Source organism: Patiria miniata, unplaced genomic scaffold (assembly GCF_015706575.1).
Source record: "Patiria miniata isolate m_02_andy unplaced genomic scaffold, ASM1570657v1 HiC_scaffold_11, whole genome shotgun sequence".
NCBI lineage: Eukaryota > Metazoa > Echinodermata > Asteroidea > Valvatida > Asterinidae > Patiria > Patiria miniata.
Genome location: NW_024037049.1, coordinates 1,769,455 through 1,787,346, shown reverse-complemented (window position 1 = coordinate 1,787,346; position 17,892 = coordinate 1,769,455). Strand labels below are relative to the sequence as shown.

Genomic DNA, 17,892 nt, shown 5'->3' with positions numbered 1-17,892 from the left:
TGAGTGAGACATCAAACTTGTTCGTGAAATCTAATTGGAAGAATACAATTTTAAGCAGTGTATGATAAATTGTGTATTTAATGTAGCCGTGTGGATCATCCTATTGTACAGTTAGGACCAGAAGATTAAAGATAATTATTTTGTGAAGTGAGCTTGATGTTTTAATTTCAGCGAGATTAAGGTGCATATTTTTTGTTGGTAATAATAAATAAACTGATGTTCTTTCGTATTTTGTCGGAAGTTGTGTCATGGCACGATGCTTTTAATGTCTGATAAAGATGTTTTAGACAAACGTTTCTGTCTCTGGGAAAGAAAGGGTTCATTAACAGTAAAACAGTGTGATTGTTGCAGTTAGACATGCATATAAAATGCCAATATAAGTGATTATGAAACGGACAAGGCCATGAAAGGTTTATGAAACGCACAAGGTAAATTTAAACAGAATGACAAAACACAAATCTATTTATGTTCTAATTTAATGCAATAAAATGCAATTCTAACAAGTCAGCCTCAAATCAAGTAAAAAATATTTAAATTGCCATGTCTTTGTTTATTGATCATGGGTATTACTTGACTAGATTTTGTAAAAGGACTTGTGATGGACTCTATAACACCCCTATTCATTCTACAGGGTGAACCCCCCCCCCCCCAAAAAAACCCCTCAAATTGGTGGATTTTTTTATCAGACTAAAGCGGAGAGGTTTTTTTTTAAATGCTGAAAAAAAAAATCATGAAACACACACTTTGGGTTGCCGAGAAATTGCCAATTATGTCAAGTAGTCATTTTTCATCATGTACACAAACAAATGACCACAGTAAGGGTTTTTCACTGTACCCATTTTGTGTATGTCCCTCTCCTTACACACAACACAGCACATAATACGACGAGTACAAATGAATTTGATGGAAATTACCTTTTATTTTCTCATCCTTTTTAGTCCTATATTTTAAACCTTTTCAGCATCAAAAGGAGATTTGCACAGCAGGCTAAAAGTACTTGTGAACAGGATGAAAAAAATGACTACTTTTATAAATAAATGGCATTTTCTCAGCAACCCAAACTAAAAGTGCTATTTTCATGATGTTTTCAGTATCTGAAAAAAAAAATCTCAGCTTTAATCTGATACCCAAAACATAAAAATCCACCAATCCCCTTTTTTTTAAAGGCAATGCAAAGGGTTGCATTTCGGGGGGGGGGGGGGGGGCCTCAATGTATAAGAGAACTCTATTATCAAATATCCCATCAGTGGATGTTTATCTTTTGTCCGATGACAGCTGTTTATAGACTTTTGTTGGTGGGGTGCCGAGATGTGGCAGTTGACATCTTCATTAGCTGCTACTCTGTCTCTTTTTTTAAATTTGTTCGTCAGGCGCCTGATTGTTAATATTACTCTAACACTACTTAAACACTTTTTCTATCATGATTTTTTAAACCAATATATCCCTCTTGCATTAATATAATTGCATAAAACCATCTCATTAAAATGTTACTTCCTTAGTAAATAATAGAGCTAGAAAGATTTTCCAACTTTGTTCCCCTTTTAATTAAATAATATAGAAAAATATAGTGATTATGTACCATGTGATATCAGGATTGTCGCTGACATGAGATGATTCCATATTACATGTAATAATATTATGTGGCAGATCATAAAATACATAATTAATGTAATTATTACAAATGTGACTTATTGTACCAGGGAATCAGCTGGTGGAACTAGGTGAATGCCCACTGTGCTGATTTCAGTGGTCAATCAAATCACCTAATGGAGTTTCCATACGAGCTGCTAAGCAACTTCCATCTGCTGACACGACAACTTTCAAAGTTGTGTGTTCAGCAGTGGTGTAACCTACTTTTTGTTTATCATTGACTCTACAAGCCTGACCAAATCTCCCTGGGCCCCCAACATAATTATGTACCAGATAGTGCATTGTGATGGTGTTGAATTTCTAAGACCTTACATAAGACCTGGTCCCAGATGCTGCCTTCACCTGAAAGGTAAAAAAACACACATAAAGCTTGAATTAACGAGGCTGTTACGAGGGTTATTTTAAGCAAGATACGACCTTTTGACATTGAAAACTGGCAGTCTTAAACTAGATTCTCACTTTCACAAAATACACAGCAAAACCCTTCGTTGATTTGGCGATAGCAAAGCACAGGAAACACGAGGTCACCGTTTATTGAATGATTAGGGACATGCACATCTGTACATTTGGAAAGTTAATACAACTTGATAATCTGTATGAATTGCAGCTGCTACGTCACCATTGTGCAACCGTAGTCAGTACGGTTTGACTACCAAAATTCTTTTTTAAAACATTCCTCCGTAGGATTTCAACCTATGACTGGCTACGACTTTTATACAGAAAATACGATGCTCTGTATTATATTAACATAATTGCCAAAACTCTCACTGAATAATCCCAATCGTCATGCTGTAATAGCTTTTACTATTTAACTCAAAACGCTTCATAGGAGAAGTCGACGTCCAGGCAAAAAAACCAAAACCCGAGATAAAATTGTAAAATGCTCTGAAAAACCTGTACCCCAAAACATTCAGAATTCTCCTCGGCGAGGGTATTGGGCTTCACCCTAAAATAATTATACAAGTACTCACAATTTTCCAAACTATTAAAATCAAAATTTCCCAAAAATTAAAGTCTGTGGAGTGCTTGCTTGGGCCCATTTAATGATGTATGTTATTGATGCAATAACGCGATGAGAAGCCCCCGAGTCGAGGAGCTCCGTTAGATACACTGCGATGAGAATTGGCTGGGCTGGTAATGAGGTGCATCTGTTCGTGGCACATAAACTCTGCCATTTCTTGAAACTCCCGATGTATTTCTTGACCGTAGCGTCACTCATGGAAGACATCAAGTGTTGACACATCCGGTTAACTATTTTGTCATCCACCACTCCCGCTGTCTCCAAAGCTGCTGAGACGTTATGCCTCAATCCTATCTCTGTTAGAAAAATTCAAAATCAGCATTCACATTCCCTCCAGCAATTACAATGAAACTGGAAATTCAGAAAACAAGCTTCAAAGCGATCAGCTTGAATTTTAATGGTTCATCTGAAAATATGCCATTACCACCTTTACCTCCAAGGATCACCTGTTGTTGTGGTAGTAATCATACTATTCTCTATAAATGGCTTGAAATCTTTACTTTCCGTTACCCTCCACCTTCAACAATACTCTCTGAATTAACCTGGGGGTACTAACCAATTAACTTCAATTGCCCACATCTGATCCGAATCTTTTGGTCTGGGAACCAGACTAAATTTTATTTTTTAGCAGCCAATCAGCATCGGGCTTTCAATTATGTAGGGCTTTCACACGTGTGAGAACTACAACATGCACGTCTGACTGCGAAAAAAGGTAGGAAAGTCACATTTTCTTCGAAAGTGCTTTCAAAACTACAACCAACATGAGTTTATATGAAGAAAAAAGACTGTATTAACCTGCAAAAGTCACTTTGGTACTGGACAGTCATCTGCAAAAGTCAGTTTTGAACAGAACTTGTAAAAAATAGAGGTGTCCTAACAGTAAGGATTACCAAAATCTCATTACTTTTGAGAATTCTGTACTGCCTCCATCTCTCTCCAAGTGGAGCTACTCTGGGACTCTTCTTTGTCCCATGACCCTACTACCTCACTGCCCTCAACTAACTGGACCTCATCTAAGGAAATTGCCTTACCCTCCCGACAAGGGACCATATCCCTACAGCGGATGCATCAGTGAACACTTGTATCTTGTATTTGTTATCTGAATACGTAGCCTCTGGTTAGTACTCTTAATGGGATTTTATAACCTTCTTTCAATACATTTCTGATAAATGGATTAACGTTTAACTTGTTCCACTGACCTAAGGCTTTCAGTAATCGGCCAACTGGTGAATATTTAGCCAAATTCTCCTCATTGTTGGAGCCCTTAGCAGATTGCAACTTTGCATCAACATTTCTCATTATCTCTTTATCCTGTGTTACAACTGATAATGTAGTAACCAGCGGATAATGCATCACCAACCGATAATGTCACACCAATGGTATCACTAACCGATAATGTAACAACAATCGACTGATAGTGTAGTACATTTTTACTACACTATCGGTCAATTTCTGTTACATTATCAGTTAGTGATACAGTATCGGTCAATTTGTGTGACATTATCGGTTGGTGATGCATTATCCGTTAATTACTACATTATCAGTTGTAACATCCTGTTCAATATTGTTATCCATGTCTTCTACCTCAAAATCTGAAAACTTTACAAGATCACTTATCTCATCTGCTTGCACATTCGTACTTCCAATGACCGGCTTGACCACAACCAAAACAACGCCCTGGCTAATTGCCCTTGCCGACTGTGGTTGAGCGAGGTACCGTCGCTGACGAAACCGCCGAAGTACGCTGTTCCGATGACCATGACGAAAATCTGGTGGTTTTTACTGCTCTTCTTTGCCTGTTCTGTCTTGAGCTTCTTAGAGGCCCTGGCTTCAGCCCTGTACATCTTTCGTACTCCTTTACAATTCTCCATCCTAGCTCTGATGCATCTGCCATTCTGACTAGTTTTTGTCTGTGATTAATTCGCTCAATACCTTCGGATATGTCTTTTGATGCTTGCTGGATGTCAGCCCCGCCCTCTAGATGTGACTCTGCCTCTCTCAGCTTGCTCGTTACCTTAACATTCAACTTAAACTGATCTTCACAACTCTTGCGTTTGAATGTGTAACCATCGTTGGCCAAGATAATGCCTTGAATCTTTGTGAGCTGGCTATCAGATATTTCTTTTTTACAACTGTTTATTTTGCTTTCGAAAGTAGAAAGCTTCGACGTTATAAGGCCATCAAGCTTTTCTAAAAGGGCAGCTTGCGAACCGTCCACGGCCTGTCTGACTCGGTCATCAATGAATTTAGCGCTGGCGTGCGCCTGTAGCTGTTGTTGCTCCATGATGATTGCGTTAACGAAAAGTCTGTGTGCCTCGTGTGGAGTGCTTGCTGGAACTGAATTCAATACTCTTTTCTTCTCTATTTAAACCTTCCAACGCTCTATTACGTAACCATTCACCTGCAATGCGTTGCTCGAATTCTTAAGACAATTATTTCCCGCTATACTTCGAAACGCGGGAAATGTATATTTCACGTACATAACGTCACACGCAATTTTAGGAGATACGAACTTGTTGCGCAGCCATGACGGTATTGCCACGTGATTGGACTCCGCGAAATGTGAACAGTAATACTGCTGAAAGTCCTCTGCCTTTTGAGAAATGTGATAACCTGCTTTTTCACTTTCCAAACATGATTAACCTGACCTTTGGCATCCACACAGCCATGGATGCACGCAGCCATGGATGCACGGATGTAGAATGGAGTGATCCTGTATTCTACAGGGTGTTTAAAAAAAAAAAAAGGAAACCGAGCTTACTTTGTGATTTCTCGGGTATGACTTATTATTTAGGAAAATGGTACCACCGTCTGTTACATGTGACAATAAGTATTCCCCCCCCCCAATTTTAGGTTCAAGTCATCAATTATTTTTTTGTTTTCCTGTTTTCACTAACTTTCTTCTTTGTATAACTTAACTTTAACTTAAACTCCTCCACTTTCCCTTTTCAATTTTACAGTCTAGACTAGGATTATGAATAGTTGATGCTACAAAAAATCAATTCTATTGAGGTTTCTCATTCAAATACTTATGAAATAAGTTTCATAATACATGAAGGGAAGAGGCCTGTCTTTGTTACAGTTTAGATAGATTTTTTAGCTGTTCCTAATTACAAAAGAGTGACGTCATGATCACGTCATCATGGGTTACGTGATGTCATCTTAAATATGCAAACTTTAAGACCCTATATTTAAAGAACTGTGTGTCGGATTGGGTTGTAACTCGGTACGTAGACCAGGATATGTTATAGATAAAAATTGAAGTGACGGAAGAAACATCTGAAAGGACCCTGGGTGCCACCAGCACACTTCATGTACATGAGTTTGACCAGGCACCACTTGGGCACAATGGTCAGAACCAGGTGCTGGGTTTAACCAGGCAGCAAACCTAATATTGATTTACAATAAAATCAATGTTGCAGCCCACAGGCTGAATACACAAAGATCCGTCTTTACACCAGTTTTGCTAAGAAAGTTTTGCAACTCCCTTTGTAAAACGGGGATTCTTTTTTTTAAATTACATGCATTGTTTAATGCCCAAATTTATTTATGTAGTGATGAAGAAATAATTGGAAATCTTAATTAAATCAGGAAAATAGCATGCCTGTTGGAAGCTTAATCGTATCAGTAGTAAAAAGTAAAAAAGATTGTCAGCTTTTAAAATTTGTTTTTACTAAACAATTCATCCCTTATCAAATCAGTAATGTTAAAGGGAATATACAACATTTGCTTTTGCTGAAATGTTCAGAAATAGATGGATGGGTGGGGGGGGGGTAGTAGTTTATAGCAAATTGTTACGCTGACTTTTTTTTTCAAGTTTTGCGTTTGTAGATGCTGGGGAAAAAAATCTGGGAAAATAATCATGTTCTTGTAGTCTGGTTGCCTGACCCCACTTAAAATGAAACGTAAAGGAGCAATTTATAAACTTTGGGGAACTGTAAGGTCAGGGAACCAGTCTAGCTGATTTGTACCCGTTCATAGGTGTGTAATGATTGCAAACAAAATGAGGAAATGAGGAGTAATTAAATATGGTAAAATCGGGGGCAGTATTTGGAGAAAAAAAAAATGTCCAAGCTGACCAGCATTGAAAATTTATACAAAAATACAATTGTCTTGAAAATGTCAGTAAACCTGGTGCCATGATTTTACAGGATGCTTTTGACTGCCATTCACTATCAGTCCAGCAAGGTATTTCAAAATAATTTGGTACTTTTGTTTTTTTGATGTTTGCAAATGTTGTTTATTCCCTTTAAAAAAGTTTGATATTTTATGTAAATTCCTACAACACAACTGCCTATTTACCCACCTTGTTAATTATCTCTGTCTCTGATAAATCTGCCAATTCTGATGCATACACCTCAATGTGTGCTGGTTTGAACATCTCACCACAAATGCCCTTGTGGGTTGCCACCTTGGCTTTTGTCATTGGTTTCACCTCATTACCAACCCTACACACAAATATGTTAATTGAAAAATTACATTCTTTAAAAAACAATTGTTAAAGAAGATGGGAACAAGAGAGAAAAAAAAAATGTCGATAGTGCAAAAGGTTCAAAATATTATTTTACAGTTGCATTCCCTTCATTCCCAATCAGGGGAAACAGCTGATGACAGTCACATTTCGCATTTTAAAGTAAATTAATTAATTTATAATTTCCGATTATGTAAGTACTTTTTATTGTTTTTATTATCAAACTCTGACAGTCAAAATGCTGAATCGGGCTTTAATGTATACTTTATTAATTGTAAAAGTTACCACAAAGGTCGTTACAAAACCTTAAAATATAAATTACATGAGTTAGATTTAAAATTACAGTAAAGGTTAAGAGTGACAATGCCTATGCAGCAGTAAGACCAACCCTGGACCATTCCAGCCAAGCAATACTCCCCAATAAAAACCCAACAGATGAAATTACAAGTATGCGAGCTTTAAAGGAAAAAGGTTTTAGCAAATTTACAAATTTCAAACACACAAGGAGATAAGTTACATGTAGATGACATGCTTTGTCTCGATAACCAATTCCAAACACTGTCAAAGATCAAGTAGGCATGTTAAGTAATTTAGTAAGATACGGGATGGTACTTTTTCATATATTTCAACTCTGACTTTGACACTCAAGCCTTAAGGCTAAGGCAAACTTAACACTCAAGGCCAAGGCCAAAACTGGGTCTATCCTATCCAAAACTCCATAGAGTATGTACTCTATGGAGTATGGGTCCTTAACAATGGGTCTTTCTTTCACTCTTTCTGCCAAAGCAGTTATTTTACGCATGGGTGACCATGGGGTGATAGTGAGCAAACAGCCATTGTGACTAATGAAGAGAACGTGTTTTTGTTCTCCACTTAAATTCTCCATTATTCTTAAGAATAATCAACCTTAAATATATTTCCATATTAATTAACATAATTTTTTTTGGTGAATCTGTGTCAATAGCCTTTGTTTAACAAATTAAATAAGTCAAGAATTCTTCCATGGTAGAACGGAGTCAGGCACTCTAGTTGCTCACTAGCAGTTGCTCTCGACATGGAGCTTAATCTTTTTGGGGGAGTTTTACTTGCTCCCGCTAACTTTGAGCCCTGATGCAAGTATAAAAGTCGTTCTTACGACATCTAAAACACACCTCAGTGGAAATACAACATGCATGCAAAGACAGGGAGCTATCAGGAGGACCTTGCAGTCTTCCAGCTCCAGTTTGGTTAGTGCACACAGGTAGAACGATAATTGGTGATTGTCCCAAGAGGCAAACAGTATCAATATGTGGTCAGTCAATCTGCAGAAAAAGTGACTGAGCAATCTGTGGGTGCAGTGCTGGCGAAAGTGTCGGCAATGTCGTTCTCCTCGCCTTGGAGGTGCACTGCTGAAAGCATTTTACCGTGGAGCATAAACCAATGGAGGAGTTTCCATGTGAACACACACAGCTGGGCAGACCTCGTGCTGCCCTTGCGGTTCATGTAGGCCACTTCTGTGGCATTGTTACATCGAATCAGGACAGTTCAGTCCATTACTGATACCTGAAAATATTGGAGAGCGTTGGAAACTGCCAACATCTCGAGTACATTTATGTGATTCGAGTGGTGTTCAGGGCCCCATCTGCCTGGCGCGGGCGGAGGGCAGCCCCCCAAGCCAGAAAGTGACGCATCTGTTGTGACGGTCAGAGATGGCCGGGGCCTGCGAAAGGCTTTTGGGAAGGGTGTCTAATTTGTATAAATCATTAATACCTACCGTGTATTATATTTGTTCCAAAAATTTTTTTATGTACATACTTGGTATGTACCAACACCGGGAAGTGTTAAAGATGAAAAATGAAGTGACGACACGATGACGTCATCACATGACATGTGACGTTATATTAACCGTGCATATTTTGAAGGCCGATATCTATAGAACTGAAGGTCTGATTGGGTTGATACTTGGTATGTATCTAAGCCAGGATGTGTTATAGATGAAAATTGAAGTGACGTCATGATGACATCATCACGTGACATGTGACATCACATTAAAAGTGCAGATTTTGAAGACCTATATCTACAGAACTACAGGTCCGACTTGGTTGAAAGTTGGTCTGTATCTAGACCGAGATGTGTTATAGATGAAAATTGAGGTGACGTAACAATGACGTCATCATAGGTCACGTGACATCACGCTAAAGATTATTAGATTTAATCTTTGAAAATCACTATAAAATCAACCGTGAGCAACCTGAACTTGACGTTTGCAGGAATGGATAGAATAATCCAGGGTTTTTATTTGTTATATTATGTGCAAAATCACGTGACCCTTCCTTCCGGTTGAAACCGGAAGTGCCTTGTAATTCAAAATTGGTGAAAGATGTAAACTTGCTTTCAACGATGTATGCTCTGGCTAAGTTGTTCTTTACTATAAAATTATAGTTATACATCAAAATTGATGTGACGTCATCATGTGATATGTGATGTCATAATTCAAAGCCCTATAACTTGTAATTACATATTATATGCCACCACTTATTATAAACAGAACCAAACATCCTTCTTGATGGAACTTGTCACATGTCAAAAAAAAAATTACTGAAACAGCCCTGTGTTTGTCCACAAACATAAATCCAGTTTTTCTCTCTTTTTCATGCGAAAAAGCCTTTGTTTTCGTTCTGATTTTTGTTTTTCCTTCCTCTTTTTGTTCCACGCAAAATCTCATAGACTTTGTATACGATTTTAGAACATGTCACTTTTGGCACTGAACTTTGTCAACCATCATTCAAATTAGGCATTATGCATTGTTGTTATGGCAAAGTTGTGTCCCGAAGAGTGAAGTCATGATTATGTAATCAGGGGTCACGTGACGTCATCACAAACGTGCATATTTTGAAGTCCTACATGTATATCTAAAGAACTGTAAGTAAGATTTTGTTGATCTTGGTATGTGGGTAGACCGGGATGTGTAATAGGTAAAAAAAAATGAGGTGACGTCATGATGACGTCATCATGCCATTTTATATGAATATTTGAATTTTTGGACCTTGAAGCCATATCTTACGAACGCAACATTAAAAAATTGCAAATCCTTTTTTATTTGGTTTGTTAGGTTATAGGTATATGCAAAAAAATTGAAAAATGTGTGACGTCATCATGACGTCATCAAAACTGTGATTTTTTAAAGCACATATAACGGAAGGCCTCATTACGTCCACAAACATAAATCTAGTTCTTTTTAAGTTATTTTGGGGAATCTTCTCATATCCTCACTTAAATAACATTTTCTTAAGCATATCAGAGACTGGATGATTTTCACGACATAATAAAGATCAAGGATGGCCACCATTATACCCTAAAGTTGCGCGCATTTACCTTTTCCTCCAATATCATCAAGCAGTCTCGCCAAATGTCGGTATTGATCAGCTTCAAATGCACAAAGTTACTTACCGGCACAGTTACCCTAACAAAAATAAATGGGAAATCAAGTGAAATATGATAACTTGATGAATTTGAAGCTCATCAATACTGAGGTTTGGCAAGACTACTTGATGATATCTGGAGACAAGGCAAATGTGCGCAACTTTAGGGTATAACAGTAGCCATTATGGATCTTTACTTTGTCCTCATTATTATTTAGTCATTTATATGCTTTGTCACTTAAATTTGTTATTGAAGTAAAGATGTGTTAGTAGAATCAGCAAAAAATCTTTTATCAAAAAATTAAAAAAAATTAAAAATATACCCAAATATGGAGAAAAGTATATATTTCCTTTCTGGCATGCTGTCATTTTGAAGAATTCAACGAAAAAAGGCAGACGCACCGTTGAAAATTTCCGTAATTAGTTAGTTTTTTTATTCGGTGAAGCGCGCCCTGGCATTGACATGACGCACATGCGCGCGCAGTTGCTATAATTCGTCGGATCGGTGCGCGACATCGCATAGCTGCAATCCGCTCAGTGAGAATGTGTCTCGTATTTGAACAATGACTTCTAATGACCTCTGCTTTACTTTTGACCTCAGTAAACCTATTAAGAATCGTGTTTTCCCAGCCAAGGGTCACTGCATCTTCACTTCACTGCAAACAGGACGATGGGATACTCTGATGAATTTACGCTCTGATTGGTTGGATTTTGCATGACCAGTGACCTGCGCGTCATCAAGGTCATGACTCTGCAAGGTTTGAAACAGCCGTTAAGACTGATCCATTACCCTTTTATTCCAGTTAGAGATTTTTTTTTCCTCATTGAAAAGCATAATAATGTAGGAAATTCTGTAAAACTTATCTGTGTTGTAAATTTACAATTCCCATCACTCGCTCAGGCTCCGTTTCGAATCACGAACGGTCGGATTGCATTATGCGACGCTCAAATTTTGTCCACATCGTCCGCAATGAAACAGAAATCACATCCGGTATGGAATGTGCGCAATTCTATGGGAAGTTTTCGGATAGCATTTGCGCACATTGTCTAACTGCGGTCTTGAACAGCTGCAGCCAGATTCTTTATACATAGGTCATAGGCCACTTCCTTCACAGGATTCTGAGAAGCTCATCACAGTATCCAAGCATCCTGTTTGCATGGCGGGGGGTACGAGCGAGCATCTTCACAAGAAGGACTTGTGGGATTGTTGTCCTTTTATCCCTTTTCCCAAAGATTTCACTTGTAGGGTACTGTTCCCTTTATACGATTCCCCCATAAGTGGTCCTCTTCAGTATGGTCATACAGAATTTAGGACTGGTAAAGTTACCCCCAAAACATTGTTTAGACGCCACAATACACAAAACATGCATTTTATAAAGCTCTGGCATCACGTTATAAACAATGTTGGAAAATGCACAATGCATCCTACAATATAGATTTTGCCGTGGGCTTGAGCCACTTATGTTGGTTGGTTGGGGGTGGGTGAGTTTGATTCTGCATTCATTAGGGGACGTTGAACAATAGAGGAGAAAAGGGTCCCCAATTCCCAAGAGGTCCCCAATTTGGATTCATGTACAAAACATGTGGGAGGTTTTCCTACAAAGTTATAGTACAAACAAAAGAAGGACAATCGGGGGTCCCCGATTGCTTACAAATATACACTTGGGTGGGTGGATGGGTTGGTTGGTGGACACTTTACTCTGCCATATATTGTATTCATACAACTAAAGTATTTCAGCTTTGCATTCAAAGACCCGTTTTGCAAGCACTGTTGCGCATTGATCAAATTTGCATATTTTTGCATATTTGATCATATTAGATGGACTCGTTGGTAGTATTGCGCATGCGTAAGTATGATAATATGCTATTTTTAGGATCATATAAAGGAAATTTACCTGTCATGTGCGAGGGATTAACCAATAACAGGGAAAAGGAGTCCGCTTTTCATAGGTGTCTGATTTTCATATGACGCGAATGTTCTTTTCCCAAACTACATCCATATATACGGTTTTTGAGCAAATACCCTCTAAGATACTTTATGATATGTATGCATGAATTTCCAAAATTTGTTGAGCAGTGCGATAGCTCAGTCAGTAGGGTCATGATTTTGTACCGCAAAGGATCCTCCCAGTGTGGGTTTGAGTCAACGTTTTGTACCCACATTTTTTTTTATTTTCTATTCAGAGGCTTTGGAGGATATTTTTTTTGAAAGAAAATGAAGTCCAAATTTCATTACCTTCGAATTCATTTCTTTTTTTTCTAATTTTATATATTTCTCTCATGTTTTTAAGAGAAGAAAAGTCAAAAATGCCACAGCGTACACCCCATGCGTATGTTGTTTGGGAACCCCAAAATAATCGCACCACGGCCCGATGCACGGACGGTGCCGTATGGCCATCTTCACACGTTACCCGGCTGCCCCGGGTTGTACCACTTGGTACTTGTTTTATTGATAATGGTGAGACTGTATTGAGCTTCCAAATTATTTACAGTTGACTACAAGAAAATTCAACTTACCAAGTAATGTATACAAATTTGACTGTACGGATGTCATCTATTTCATCACTGACTCGCAACAATCCATAATACACCAAATCAGTCTTCAACAACTCTGTCAGTCCAGCAAGACCATCAACTCCAGACTTGACCATCAATATTTGTGATTTAGGATTCCCTCCTTCATACCCAGCAAGCAACCAGTTTGTTGGACTGTCGTCTGATCTATATGTAACAAAAAACAAAACAAAAAACAAAGAAAACAATTTCATCATTATGCATGTATATCATACACAATAAATAAAAAAAAAATTTTTTAAGGGGGTGTTCAAAGGTCTGCTCCACAAATATAATTTTATTTTATTAGCCATTCTCATCCCCACAATTGCATCTCTTTCCTTATGTATATTCCAGATTAAAAACACATAAACTCATCAGTTCCATTAAAAAAAAATACAAATACAGGGCGAGTCAAAAAAAGTGGAACCCAAAACCCCCCAAATCATATTTCATATTTAAAAAAATACGTAGCACCAAAATCATAATGACTGGAAAGCCAATTTCATAAGCTACTTTTAGATGAAAAAATACTGAAATTGCTCTATCCGTTCAAAGAATATCACCATTTAAACACAATGACCCTAAAACCTGTCTCGTCCAAAAATGCGATTTCAAGAATCATCATCACAGTTGTCTTCAAGCATCACCAGCGATAAAACCTCAGTTAAAAAAATAAAAATGTTCAACAAAGCCCAGTGAAGGCCCGTCTATTAAAAAAAGTGGATTTTATCAATCATATTGTTTGCCTAACCAGGGTTGTTAGTAAAGATATTATGTACTACTGGTTTTGACAGTTGATGAAACAAGTATTCTGTGTCATTTTCGTTGTTGTTCCAAACAGTCAAACACAAAATGAATTGCTGTTTTTTTTTGACGAGACAGGTTGATATGGTGATATTCTTTGAACGGATTGAGCAATTTCAGTTATTTTTTTTTCATCTAAAAGTAGCCTAGGAAATTGGCTTTCCAGTGATTAATATTTTTGGTGCTACATATTTTTTTAAGTATGAAATATATTGTTGGGGGTTTGGGTTCCACTTTTCTGACTCACCCTGTACTGAAAATAATTAACAGATTACTAGACCTGTTCATATTATTTTGGAACTCTAAGCTAGAGGAAAAGCACAAACATAAACTAAAAATGTGTTTTTGGACAAACACAAGCTATTTCGAATGTTTGAAATGACTCTATGACGTGATGAACACATGATGATGTCACTTCAAATTTCATCTAAACACATCACATTTTAGGTTCGGTACATATTATGTTACAATCGAATCGAACATATAGTTCTGTAGATATAGGCTTTTAATAGAAAAATGCCCCTTTAATGAACGTCACATGACATTTGATGTCTTGATGACATCACTTTAATTTTCATCCAGATATGGGTACATACCCAGTTAAAATCCAATCGGCCCAATAGTTCTGTAGATAACCGGTATAGGCCTTAGAAAATTGCCTTTCAAATGTGAAGTCACATGACATGTGATGACGTCATGACCATGTCACCTGTAGCACATCCTAGTGTATATGCATACCAAGTTTCAACCCCATTGGACTTGTACTTCCGAAGTTATAGCGATTTGAAAAATGCACATTTAATATGACGTCACGTGACACATGATGACGTCACTGTTACGAAAATCGACGAGGAACATCTTTGGCTGCTGGTCTACGTGTCTGCCAAGTCTCAAGTCAATAAGACATATGAAAATGCCAAAGTGAAGAAAAACCTATGGGGGAAAACCAACTCTGTCCAAGTCAACTCAGTTCCAAGTCAACTTGGTCCCAGGCCAACTGGGTCCCATGTCAACTCGGTCCCAAATTAAAAATATATAAATGTACGCAAACAAAGATCTTGTCATATTAAGGTCTCTTGTATTATTATTGTACCCGAAGACTGTGTGGCACAATTTGATTTTCGGACTGGTGCCTTGGTTAGACCATTTTTTCCCTTAAATTTCACAGTTGATCTGGTACCCAGTTGACTTAGGACCAAGTTGACTTGGGACCGAGCTGACTTGGGACCGAGTTGAATGGGGACCGAGTTGACTTGTGACTGAGTTGAATGGGACACGGACGGAGTCAGTTTGGGACTGTGTTGGCTCAAAACCCTAGGAAATTGGGAACATGAGTGGTGATGCTTTCCAAACAGAGTAAAAATAATGCTGTGGGTTAAACTTGAGCATTCCAGGCCTGATAATTATTGGCACCTTCCTTTTTTTTTGTACCACAGGAATATACGGACACCTACGCAAATCAGTGAGAGTGAGGAGTCTCGTGATACCACACATTCTGCTACTCAGATACCAGATCATGATTACTTAGAGGAAGGGCCTCCTGTTGAAGATCAACTCAACGCTGCACAAGAACGAATCAAGGAGCTTGAAGAGCATCTTGAAGAACAACAGTGCCCAGGGAAGCATTTTTTGGAAAGATATTCCAAAGACCCAGCCAAGATAAAATTTTACACAGGTTTTTCCAATTATACACTGTTGATTGCATTTTTAAAATTCATCTTTCCATATGCATCAACAATGATCCACTGGACTCAGTTTGTTAGATTACAGAGAGGCAAAAGTTTTAACAGTGCGTTCAGGTTTTCAGAGCCATCTACCACTTATAGACCAGTTGTTTCTCTTCCTAAACAAGGTCAAACTAGGTTCCTTTGATGAAGATTTAGCAGACAAATTCAGAATTTCTGCAGTGGTTAGCAGATTGATGATTACTTGGGCTAATTATTGGTATGTTGTACTTGGGAGTATACCGCTTTGGCCTGAACACGAGGGATGATTGACCAACAAATGCCAGATGTTTTTAAAATTGTTCCAAAACAAGAGTAATTGTAGATTGTACTGATTATGGTGCAATTCTGAATTTAAATTTAAATTCAGAATTGAACTTGCATTACAAAGGACATGGCACATTTAAATGTCTCATTGGAATATCACCGGGGGACTTATAACATTTATCAGTGCTCTATATGCAGGTATTATTTCTGACAAAGAAATCTTCAAGCAGTCAGGTATTATGGAATTGCTTGAGGTAGGAGATGAAATTATTGGCAGACAAGGGATTTTTGATAGAAGACCTCCTCCTTCCCATTGGATGTAGCTTAGCCATTCCGCCATTTCTTACTGCTGAAAGGGGACAGTTTTCTAAAGAGGAAACAGAACAGACACAAGCAATTGCCAGGGTTCATGTGCATGTTGAGTGAGCAATACGAAGAGTGAAGGAATTCCATTTGTTTGATGGCTCTATCCAAATTGCCCTTGCTGGTACCGTTAACCAGTTGTGGACTGTCTGCTGTATTCTTACAAATGTTCAAGGTCCACTGTTCTAAGCATGGACGTAAAACTGTAATTTGACAGTGGATTAGTCTCAGGCATGCAACTTGGACTTAACAACAAACAAGGAAATTCCAATCTTTACAGGACATTGTACAGTGTTTTTCAATTTTCAATGGCATAAGTGTGAAGTGAAAAACAAGGAAATGAGCTGATCTGAGGAAAAGTTGCATGCCTGTAGTTTTTCTAGCCTTCTATAGATTTCTCTTAAAGAGGGTCATCTTTGTAGAACTGCAGCCTGTGTATTTTACGCAATCAAGTGCATATTTTACGCAATCAAAACATGTGGGCATGTTGCTCGAAATGTGTTCGAAATACGAGGCAGCCGATGCCTATTATGGAAGTTCACGCTCAAAATGGCGATGCACGTGGCTGGTCTGTAGGAAATGACGTCATTTGCAAGACCTACATGTAGAAATATCTCAGCTTATTCCTCGAAATGTCATATGATTCTTTCAATTTATATTGTGGTCTGAATTGTTAACAAGGTTATATTTCAATATGTAATATTAATATTGTGAATTTTCTGGTACTTCAAAGTAAGTTTTTAGTTGTTGGTAAAGTAAAAGGAAATTATATGTATGTATCTACTTACATCCCAAACGTTTTGAATCTGAGTGGGAAGTAGTAATACTGCTTAATGTTTTATGGCAACTATACTTTACTTTGAAAAATGTAATATTGCCATGGAAACAATTTAAATATTTCAATGAACATTTTCTTGCAATGTATTTATTAATTGACATAAAACTGCAAATACTAAATTAAATATCAATATAAATAATATACAATGTGTTAAATTTTAAATAAAATATTAAGGACTACGGAACCGTTTCAGTGAGATGAACATACATTTTGAGTTCGAGTAACGCAAATCCATAAAGTTATTATAAATACATTGACAGTTTACCCATTGCTATTGGTTGAGAGCCCATCACGTAGCCGGTTTCAAACGATTAAAGACCAGCTGGCTGTCTTAAACACTTATCCAGTGTCACATGAAATTTGGACTCCTATGAAATCCGGTGCATGTTATTTGTTTATTACAACTTTTTGTGGGATGGATATTCCATAATATAGCTAGAGTACATGTACACTTGTTGAACAAAATTATTCGAAATTGCTTTGACTTGTAGACCGAAAAATGTATATTTGTTTGACTGAAAGGTATTGATGAATATTTGCTTGGCCAGTATTTAACACTATATTTAAGACCCAATATTTAAGATCATTATCCAGACACCAACCGGTCTTTTACATAGTGTTTAAAACCAGCCAAGCACAAATTATTCCCTTATTTATGTCATTTGTAGACAGTGCTAGGAAACACGGCAACTGCAGGGAGGCAAGATTCAATTGCATTAAGAAATGTCAAAAGATTTATTTACCTAAATGAAACCATTTAATTACCTAAATTAAATCCCTGTTCGTGATTGGTTACT

General features: G+C 37.6%; 1 protein-coding gene across 1 annotated transcript in view; it reads right to left on the bottom strand.

Moving 5' to 3' along the window:
* Positions 1-1,192: 1,192 nt before the first annotated feature.
* The window catches only part of LOC119741606, a gene marked incomplete at its 5' end in the record, with an annotated part of 40,964 nt that continues 24,264 nt past the window's right edge, over positions 1,193-17,892 (bottom strand). Inside the window, 3 exon segments of the mRNA XM_038217426.1 lie at positions 1,193-1,992; positions 6,978-7,119; positions 13,061-13,264. Of these exon segments, the coding sequence (XP_038073354.1) occupies positions 1,951-1,992; positions 6,978-7,119; positions 13,061-13,264 (388 nt within the window).